Source organism: Hippoglossus hippoglossus, chromosome 10 (assembly GCF_009819705.1).
Source record: "Hippoglossus hippoglossus isolate fHipHip1 chromosome 10, fHipHip1.pri, whole genome shotgun sequence".
NCBI classification, from domain to species: Eukaryota; Metazoa; Chordata; class Actinopteri; order Pleuronectiformes; family Pleuronectidae; genus Hippoglossus; species Hippoglossus hippoglossus.
Genome location: NC_047160.1, coordinates 18,367,949 through 18,378,757, shown reverse-complemented (window position 1 = coordinate 18,378,757; position 10,809 = coordinate 18,367,949). Strand labels below are relative to the sequence as shown.

The following is a 10,809-nucleotide window of genomic DNA, read 5'->3' as shown; positions in this document are numbered from 1 at the left end:
TAATCACAACTAGACAGAGTCACTGCTTCTTTCCACGTCTCGGCTCAGGTTGTGATATCGCAGGAAGCAGTTAATGGAAGGACTTGGGTTGTTTTTAGCAGCATGGCTCTGTAGGGACGGCAATGTTGGTCTGTCAGTTCACTGCTTTTGATTGGACTTCTGTGACATTCGTGGTGTTGATAGAGTCTCAATGACTTTGGTGATTCCCTGGTGTTTCTTCTGCCACGATGAGAGGAGCACACAGTATTTGGAGTTAAAGTAAAATATCTCAACCGTTGGCTGGATTTTCACATTGCAACAAATTAGTTTGGACCAGTGTAGGGCTACTCGAGGACTCGTGGCAACATAACTAACTTGCGTTTCAGCCTGAGATGCAGACAACAAAAACGCAATTCTCCACAGTTGACATCTGGGTTCAATTGTGAAAAGGCCATCAGCTAGACCAGCTAAAAGAAATTAGCAAAAGGCTCAGACGTAAGTACTCAATCTGAGAGTGAGGCACACACATTTAAACAATCGATGCCCTCAAAACAAAGAGCCGACCAGATACGCTGAGGACATTCATCACACCTTTCCAGAGAAGTCCTGCAGGATTGTAACGACTCTAGTGATCCCCTGACTTTTGTTGTTATCGGGTCACAATTTCCATTGTGTTTAGTCCACATTAGCAAATCCTAGCATGTCGTCGTACTCTTACACTGTACAAACACCTACCTCTATACTGATTAAAAGCACTATGGGGTGTGTTCATGAAAGAAAGTAACATTCAACTAGTAATCGTGCTAAATACAGTCATTATGTGTGCTGTGGACAAAGGTAATTTGAGAAGGTGCTTGCAGCTAAAAATTATAATCAGATAGATTGTAGCTGGACAAATAGCTCCTGGAAAACCAAATTAATAAAAAAAAGTAAAACAAAAGTGTTAAATTTTAGGAAAAAGAAATGGCTGTGACGTGTTGATTGACACCTGACATCACAATAATCATTTTTCCTGTCCTGAAGCTTAGTGATATTTCTCTGTTCTAACTGATAAAACAAGAAACGTTGAAGAGTTCTATACAGTGCATACCGTGTGGATTGGGAACGCAGCTTGTTCGAAGGCTGTGTGTGCGTTGATCTTTTTTTAGGACACTTGTTTGTCCAAAGTGAACGAGGTGAAGTGCTCTTTGCTCAATGAGCGGTGAAGAACTGTACTTCTTATCCTGCAAATGCAGCCATTACTGCATAACAGAATTGCAGCCCTTTTTTTCTGTGTAGGATGGAATGAGCTTGCATATAAATAGAAACATCTGTTAGTCGTATTTTTATGTTAGTCGCCACCTTCTTTCTGTTTGATTCCTTTTTTTTTTTCTTTCGCAAGCTCCTCGATGCATAGGGAAGTCTAAGCGATCGTTAGAAGCACAAGTTTTAACTAACTTTATGAATCTGGAATTATCAAGGCGACATCTGCTACAAGCTGTCGCCACAGTCCCATGTATTTTAGGAAAGGATTGTTGGGGCTCATTACACATTGTTTTTGAGAGAGCGCCACGCAGGAAGAACATAAATTGGGACTCATTGATGTCCCTTCGCATTAGAGGTAAAAAAGAGTCTTCATGCAAAAGTTCTTTTACAGGATCATTTCTGCTGAATCTTTCATGCACTGTGTGCTTCAGTGGGCAGCGCGTCCTCTGCTCTTTGATTCAGAGACCATGTCAGAGTCTGTAATCCCCGCTGATGATCAGCATTGTTAAGAAGGCTTTTAGTATCCACCGGCACCAGCCGATATTCATCTTCCACATCTTGGAGTGTTCCGTGGTTTCTGTGACATCAGCGGAGCCAGAGTGATGAATTAAGAGACAGGTGTGGCAAATGGTTTCAGATGCGGCAAAAGAAACAACCCTTTCTGCACATTCCAGCCACCTTACACATCGATCGATCGTCCGCTTCTATCGTCCACATCAATAATTCCAATGCGAAGATGCAGAAGAACGCAGAGAAAAATGTATTTCATTGTCTCTCTCTCTCTCTCTCTCTCTCTCTCTCTCTCTCTCTCTCTCTCTCTCTCTCTCTCTCTCTCTCTCTCTCTCTGTCCCATTTTCCTCTTAATTAAAATGATAAATGCTGAATCCCAGAAACGTCCTGTGCCCTGTGTGATTTTGGCTGCTGTGACTGCAGCGAAAATGTATTTCCAAATTTGATTTGCTTATATTTGTCGATCATGGATATTTCAGTCGTTTGTCTTCCTTATGGCAGCACAAATTGCCTGTACAACAAATAGATTGTACAACACGGCACAGTTGGCAGCAGCATCTCCACGGCACATTGATAATGCTCTATATTAGTCCCCACCAATTTAAATCACTGTAGCTGTAGATTATATTGTTTTATATTCTGGCGAGGCGGCCGTGACGTGTGTACACTGAAAAATGCTAACTTGATATATCTTTCCACATTATGACTCATTGCCTGTGCGATTATTTTTTTTTCCTCCTATTCTCTTTCCCTCTTTATTCGTCTCTCTACCTCAACACAAGTGGATTTGCCTCCCAATTGTTTGAGGACGTGTTTCAAACATCCATCCGACAATGATCCATGTGCCAAATCCAATACATTTCAAATAAACCAGGATTAGATGGACTAAATCCCATTTGATGCGAAATAAAAGTGATGTGAAATGCTTTTGCAAACATAATATCTTCAACTCAGTCTCCATGGTTATTGACGCAGCACATGTGAGGCTTTGTAGCCCCCCCCCCCACCCCCAACCCCACCAGCTCCTCTTTCCTCTGTCTCATTTCATCTCATTTTCCTCCAGCTCTGTTCCACACGCTGCAACCAGGAACCGTTGTCCTCATTTTCAAAATATATTATTTTGCAATCTCTGTCTTCATTTCATACCTGTTGCTCTTCAAAGGCTTTCACAAGTCTTTCAAGAGGGGGAGCAGAGGAAAAGACATACTTTATATTCTGCAGTTAACTAATAGAGGAGAAGCAGGTGGCCTGAGTGTGTGCATCTCTATTGTGGGGATTTGACGAGGAGTGGGCTGAACAGCATGAGTCTCTTTGATTTAACTCTCTCTCTCTTTCTGTGTGTGTGTGTGTGTGTGTGTGTGTGTGTGTGTGTGTGTGTGTGTGTGTGTCCTCAGGGCTCCATAGAGGAGAGACTGAAGCAGCTCCAGGATGCACATCGAGACTTTGGCCCCGGATCGCAGCACTTCCTCTCCAGTAAGAGTCCTCTTCTCCCATTTGAAGTCCGTGCCTCGTGTCCCACCATTCTGTGCAATGCTGCGCCAAGGCACCGTCTCAGAGTGTGTGGGGATGAAAAGGGGGTTAGGTGTATAGCAGTTTTGTTTGTGATGAGGCTATAAAACGCTCCCTGCGTGTGTGCACGTGTGAGTTTGTGTGCGTATTTGGGTTAGAGGTGGAGCTGGCAGGCTTTGCGCGTCTGTCTTCATCAGAAGCCTCCCCAGTGATTCTCATCACAACAGTCATTGCTCTCATTTGAAGAGAGATGTACATATTCGTGAATTCTGTCTCTTCTTCTACCTGCTGCTCTTCAAAGGCCACACAGAAGAAGCAGGGGGCCGGAAACTGTGATTTATGTAGTTTAAACTGATGAAGAGGTGGAAATGCTGTGTGTTGCAGGGCATTCCGAGCGAGCGAATCTGAAGTGGTTCTGTGTACTTGTGTGTCCTCACTAACCCCCATCTAGTTTTACTGCTGTCACGCTGCCTCAGAAATGCCACACAGGGGCTTATCAAGCACTATTCCACTGCCAGCACAGCCCACTACACCCTGTAGGATCATACTGTGGATTTTTATGCACCAACATACCTATATCTCAGTATGCTTTACTCAATTTGTTATGGCGCTTGTTATACGGTGCTCACTGTAAATGTTTAGGTGGAATATCATTTAGTACAGTTATTGTACGTCATTACATTTGTATAAGCTTTTACTTTACCTTCATATTTCAATTAATTGCTTCTTTACCCCGACTAGTGTGATAATCTTTTCAAATGTGATGCACTCTTCAAGATAAGACAAATGGTTCCCAACATTTTTGGTTTGTGACACCTTTGACAAAAAGTAAGATATAGCTGTAATGTCCAAGGTGTCTACGAGTTAACAGTTCCATCAAAGGGACATTTCCGCTGTAAACGTCTGAAATGATTTCATTTAGATTGGATGTTTGAGGCCAAGAGGAGGTAAAACCCTTGCAACAACTCGACTGTACCACCGAACTGTAAATAAAGTAGTCAAAAAAAGTTCCACCTTCAGCCGATGCAAAAGTAAAAATGCTATTTATATATTGATAGTAGAATGTAAATAATGACGGATGACGCAACGAGCTTACCATATTGTGCTTTTGATGTCTGCACATTAGTGATCTTGATGTGAAGCTGAAGTCAGTCTCATGAGATGTCAGCTGATTTTTATAACATCAAATAATATCAGTTTGATAATAGCTACTTACAATGACATGTTTTAGTTTGGTCTATGTCCCAGCCACTAACATGGAGGTGGCAGGGTTAATGCCCATACTGCAGCTTTTGTTTATCTTGATGCACAGTCTATACGTTGATGCATATAATTAAAATCTAATAATATAAATTATGTCAGCTGAACCTCCTGTGGAGCGGTTTGGAGTAAAACCCTCCACTCGTCCACTGGCCCTGTCACCTCCTCTGCCTCCCTGTATTCTATTACATAATCGCAACACAGAAACCAACACTCTGTGGAAACCAGACACAATATGTCCCTTTGGCTCCACTGCAGCTGCTCCACTGAGAAGATCTGAATGGACACTGAGCCTGGACATGCTATGACATGCCTGTTTTTGAATTTGATTTTGTTTGTGCGTGTGTTTGTGCAGGCTCAGTGCAGATACCATGGGAGCGTGCCATCTCGCCCAACAAAGTGCCCTACTACATCAAGTAAGTGCAAACGTCAGGGTCAGCCTCTGCACTGTGGGGATTCATGCACGTTTCCCATGGCAGGTTAGGAAGCTTTATCAAAGCAAGGGTATTATGTGGGGAATTGCATGATCATTGTGTTGCTGAAACGCACACTGATGATGTTGTTCTCAACAAAGATTGAGTTGGACTATATTTTCCAGTTTGTAATAATATTCAGAACTATGATTTACTGACATCTGTTGTTTTTCCAGTTGTGTCCTCCCAATGAGAAGCGATTCAAAAACAGCTTCAAGTGCAGTTTCATCTCGTATAAATGTGGGTAAAATAGTCCTGCTTCACACTTCGAGAGCACTTAAATAGAGCATCAGTGTCAGATTTGTTCATTCTGCTCATTGAGCTACTATGAAAAAGAAAATGCAATTTCTGATCGAGGGTTTCTTCTATTAGTCTTTCTGAAAAATAGTTCCCGGTGTTTCGCATCTATATACTGAGATAAATGAGGCTCTACTACAGTGGTCCCTATTCGAATTGAAACCATTTGTATTTGTGACAATGAGACATAGATTATTTGTGCGCTTCCGACATTCTGCAGCTGCAATGAAATCTGAAAGTTGAGCCGTTATCTTGCTGTCTGGGCCGCTATTCTCAGAGCCCACGACCTGACTGATCTCAGCCTGTGAAGCAGCAGTTTTGCAATCGTGTCATTGGGTTCGGCCTGATTGACCGAAGTAGAATTGACCCTCGTTCTCTTGGCTTTAAGCACAGATGGACTCCTGTTTCCACAGATCTCTCCGCTGTCCAAACACTTGTACAAAAGTTCCCGATAGAAAACGATTCGGAGAGGAACTCTATCGAGCTTCTCCGAGCCCTGAGCATTCATCTGTTTATCTACTCGCCTCATCAATGCTAGTTTACCTTTTCAGGGCCGTTGTTTTTATCAATGAACCATGCAAGCGTTTCCACATTGTGTTTCTCCGCAGACCAAGGTTATTGCTTTCCTGAATCATCTGCAGCAGAACCTCGTGGTTCTTGTTTTGTTCTGCCAGTCAGTTCTTTATGGGCTGTATTATTGTACCGATGGGAGGTGGAGTAGTATCTGAGATTCACTCCACTGGGTTCCAATCAATGAGCACTTGCACAGGCAAAGCTATGAGTGCTGCGCCCTAAAAGGCCCCCGAGTCCTGACTTCCTGCTTCTGGGTTTCTCATTATTTTTGCTGCACATGTGATATTTTATGGGATCTTGTTTTTTTTGGGGGGGGGTTTCATTGTAAATTTCCTGAGTGTGCTCACAGTGTGACAGGAAAGTTGTGTAAACGTTTGGATTTCTGCCTTTTTGAAGTTACCGACATTGTATCTCCAGAGCAGCAGCAGCGGGACCTAACATCAGTGTTTGAACCCGACACCTTCATCATGCTTGACGTGTGCCTGCACTTCACAGGCCTGAACTCCCTTGTAGCTGCCACATCTTGCCCTCTCGATTTTTACCTCCCTTTCTCACTTACCACCCTCTGATCTTGCTCCTTTTACCATCTGCCACACCTGCCCCGGTCATCCGCTCCCTCGTCTCAGTCCTGCTCCGTCGCCTCATTGTTTAATTTGTCTCTTGTCTTCTCTCAGCCATCAGGCCCAGACGACGTGCTGGGACCATCCAAAGATGACAGAACTGTACCAAGCGCTGGGTGAGTGAGGAGACAATTAAAGCACCCTCCGATTCGTGCTCGTGCGGCCAGGACCCCCACTGCGCCGCACTGACGGCTCGACTCCGCTGGGGTTGTGCTTTGAAGGCCCTGTCATACAGCTCATTAAGTATTTCAAGCACCTCAGGGACTACATCACTACTGCCATTAACCTATGAGGCCCAATTTGCCAGCACTGTGATTGCTTTTCGTTTAGCCTTTAATTAATTGTGATTGAACGACATCATGTGTTTTACTGTTAATCTGATCTGACACGCAGAGCTTGCAGGGGAGATAGACGCACTGTCACATGCCCCCCATACACACACACACACAAAGAATGCATGGGACCAGACACATACACAGATTGTATTAGTAACACATTACTCTGCTAATGACCTCTGCAGTGGTGTGATAAACAGGGGGACAGATAGGGACGCCTCATTCTGGGATGGCAGGGCGGATTGGCGCAGGGGGGGGGGGGGGTGTTTTCACTCATATTTTAATTTACTCTAATCTCTCTCTATCGCTCTCTCTGTCTCTCCCTCCATTAGCGGATCTGAACAACATCAAGTTCTCAGCATACAGAACAGCCATGAAGCTGCGACGGGTTCAGAAGGCTCTGAGACGTACGTCCGCTTTTTCATCACCGGTACTTTCTGTCTGCAGCCCCTGGAGTGGCTGGTTAAGTGATATATACCGTTATCCTGCCCCATCAGTAATCCACCATGACAAGCTCTTTTCGCGAATGAGATATAACGATCAGCCGCGGCACATTCCTCTATTCAGTTGTCGAAAGGAATTGTCGCTTCTCTATGAAATATTCTCCGCGTCCTCCATTACCGTTGGATTTATAATACAGAAATCTGAAGTATTGATATACTCAAGAGTCGTTAGAACCAGTCGGGCACCAGGTTCCTTCCTCATTTTCATCAACTCCTGGATCGTTGGCATGTGAGATAATTAGAGCTATTAATTGGTCCATTTCAGATACAAAAGAGGAGGCAATTAGTTTTTGCCGCATGGTTAGAGTGGTAATGTGTGCCCCCATCAGGGTCACCGCACTTGTTAGATCCTACATGGCCCCACACACTTTATGCCTATTATTATAAATCTTGCTTATTCTTCCAGTGCTTCCCCTAATGATGAGTTTGTGTTTTTAAAGGCATTGCATTTTTAGCTCTTTCTGTTTTTCACTACCTCCGCCCCGTCCCTCTCTTCATGCTCTCATCCCTTTACTCTCATCCATCTTCCATTGTCTGCACTGCTCTAACTCCCGTTGACCCCAGATTTGCCACAACCACTTAATCATGTTCAGCCCCTCTTCTTCTCCTTCTCTTGCCACCTTCCTCCCTCCCCTCCCCTCCCCTCTCTCCTTCCATGTAAGTGTCTGTGGTAAAAAATTCTGCATATTTCGACCACTGTCAGAAAAAAAACTCTTTCAAAAGCTTCCTTTAGTTCTTTTCCCCCCTGCTTTCTTATCTCACCCTCCTCTGGTCTGCTAGTTGATATCATAACAGAATTTAATTGCCACGCTGCCGTGACAACTGCAGACTTCTCACTCTTTTCTCTTTGCACACTTTGAGAGTGATTGAGCAGCGCTGCATAAAAAAGTCCATCAGAAATACATTTTTAGGTGATTCACTCCCCGTCCCTTAGAATACTCCCTGTTATCTCCTCTCGCTGTTCTACCTCATCATCCTGCTATCCAATTATACCTGGCATCACCGGACACCCTCTTAGCTCCACTTTAACGCATGGGCCATCAAATTAGTTTAGAAGAGGGAAATCAAATTTATGTCACTGCTCTTGAAATAACTGGTCGGGCTTAAGTGGACAAAAAGAGTGAATAAGAGCCGGTGTCACTTGTGCTCTCGTTTGCTGAGGTGAGGATGATGATCGCACTGTGTGTGTGTCTGCGTGTTTTGGAAATGAATGAATGTGAAGTCATGTATGTATGAACACGTGTTAATAAGTTTGAACACTTGTAAATGTAAATGTACTGAGAATCAAATTACTTGAGTTGGGGCCGTGCCAAAAAAAGACTCAGTTTCAAATATTGAAAATCTTACACATGCACATCACACACAAGGTGCATCGCATCAGGAAGTACACGCACATAGTCACAATAAAAGCATCACAATTTACATACTTGCCTGGGTCGCTTCTTCTCATTAAATTACAAATTCTCCAGGTGCACAGCTGAATAGAGATGAGTCTGTTGTTTCCAGGTATCCGTCTCTCATTAATATCCATCTACGTGTGTCTTCAGTGGATTTAGTGGCGCTGAGCGGCCTTGTGGAGGTATTCCGGGACCAGGACTTACAGCAAGGGGAGCATGTGATGGATGTGGTGGAGGTGATTCATGGGCTGACGGCTCTGTACGAGAGGCTGGAGGAGGAGAGGTCCATCCTGGTCAACATTCCCCTGTGCGTCGACATGTGTCTTAACTGGCTGCTCAACGTCTACGACAGGTGGGTTCACCGGTGTGAGAGTATTTAAGAAAATCTACTTACTTTTTTAAAACAACAGCTTATCAAATGTGGAAAGGAAAGTTGTATTAAGTCTTTTTTGGCTCCAGTGGGAGCTGTGCTAAGGCTGATAAATTGTCAGCATCAGTTGGGGCTGATGGTTACAGTTTGGAAATGGGAAAAAGTGGACGTGTGAAGAATTCAGTTAATTTACCAGACATCTGTGGCAGCTCCTCTCTGCTTGCAGCTTGAGGCCACATTAGCCACTAATATCATAACATGTTTAAATCAACCAAATAGTTATTTGCAATTGTGCTTTTAGTGGTAATTTATTATAATAACACCAGCTTTTGACAGGGGAGAATATTGAAGAGGAATGTGTGGAAGAAAAGACGATATCTCAATACACTGCATTAATATTGATAGGTTTTAAAAAACTGTCAATACTCATAAAGTCATGTGACAAACCAATCACTAAACAGTGGGATTGCTGACCAATCAGAGCAGAGAGAGGCGGGCCAAGACATAAATCAGAATTTTTTTTATACAGAGGATGAAAAGAGGCAATAAAGCAATGAAAGGTACGAGACAAATAATGTGTCTTTGGAACATCATAGCATATAAACGAGTAGAACCCCAAAATGAAATTGTAAACCTGTAAATATGTGTATTTAAAGTAACACACTCCTCCTTATATAACGCTCATTAAGTTTCAAAATAACACAACTTCACTGAAGATTTCATACGAATGCAAGGCATACATATACAATATAAAGATCCAATTGTGCTGATTACAGTATATAACATGCCCTTACCTTTAACTCGTAGCTCACACTGAGCAGCACCTTCATCTGTGATTAGAAGGGAAGTTCAGATTTTGCATGGATTGTATTGACTTTAATGGAATTCCCCTGCAGTGCATCAGCGTTAGTCCGTTTTTATCGCTGAGGATATGACTGACATCATGAATCTGGACTGTAACCTTCCCTCCACTTGATTCCTATTTTTAATCTGATACTAAAAGAGCAATAAATCTGCCAAGAGCCCCATTAAATGACAGAAATGGGTGTGTCACGCAGTGGCATCTATGAATGTGATTTATTACATGGCGGTAGTGAATGAGGTTTAGAAATGCTGCAGAGTCAGGTTCAGCACGGCTCAGGACTCTTGGTATTTAAAAATCCGAGCATCAGTTAAATACGTATCACATGCATATAATATGTATCGTGAACAACGACTCAATAGTTGTGATCTCATGCTACTAAAACGATTAAAAGCTATTTGGAACAAATAGTCCTAGAACAGAGGTCTGTCTGCAGATTGATGTAACCGTTTCAATGGCTTGTTGTACAGAAATCTATAAAGAACCACAGCATGGCTAAAGGCCCGATTGCAATGTCTCTAGGCTGAGGGCCAATCGTCCCTTCTGAGACACAACAGAATAAAATCCTTTTTCACACCAACATTCTCTCCACCTTTGTTTCTTATTGACCGTTTTGTCGTTTCCAAAAAGAAAGCACAGGCACAGAAAAGGAAATAAAGGAATTACCCCACGAGTGCTGTAAATTTGGTCGGTGGCTCTTAACTACACGGTGCTAATGAGAGACAATCAGAGACACTACCCTCTGCATAAATTTCAGTAATTGCTTTTTGTTTTCCAATAAATAGCAGCAGTGGGTCTGAATGAGGTGTTCGTATGCTCGTTTGGTAATTTCCACGTGTGGATTTGTTCGTGTTTATGCCAGTGAATGGGCATCGC

At 43.1% G+C, this 10,809-nt stretch overlaps 1 protein-coding gene across 7 annotated transcripts in view; it reads left to right on the top strand.

The window, feature by feature from the left end:
- drp2 (dystrophin related protein 2) overlaps positions 1-10,809 on the top strand; it is a 147,307-nt gene that overhangs the window by 110,353 nt on the left and 26,145 nt on the right. For all 7 annotated transcript variants that reach the window (XM_034598325.1, XM_034598324.1, XM_034598327.1 and 4 more), the window contains 5 exons: positions 3,129-3,207; positions 4,859-4,919; positions 6,521-6,582; positions 7,134-7,208; positions 8,852-9,053. In XM_034598325.1, the coding sequence (XP_034454216.1) occupies positions 3,129-3,207; positions 4,859-4,919; positions 6,521-6,582; positions 7,134-7,208; positions 8,852-9,053 (479 nt within the window). The remainder of the gene's footprint in view (positions 1-3,128; positions 3,208-4,858; positions 4,920-6,520; positions 6,583-7,133; positions 7,209-8,851; positions 9,054-10,809) is intronic.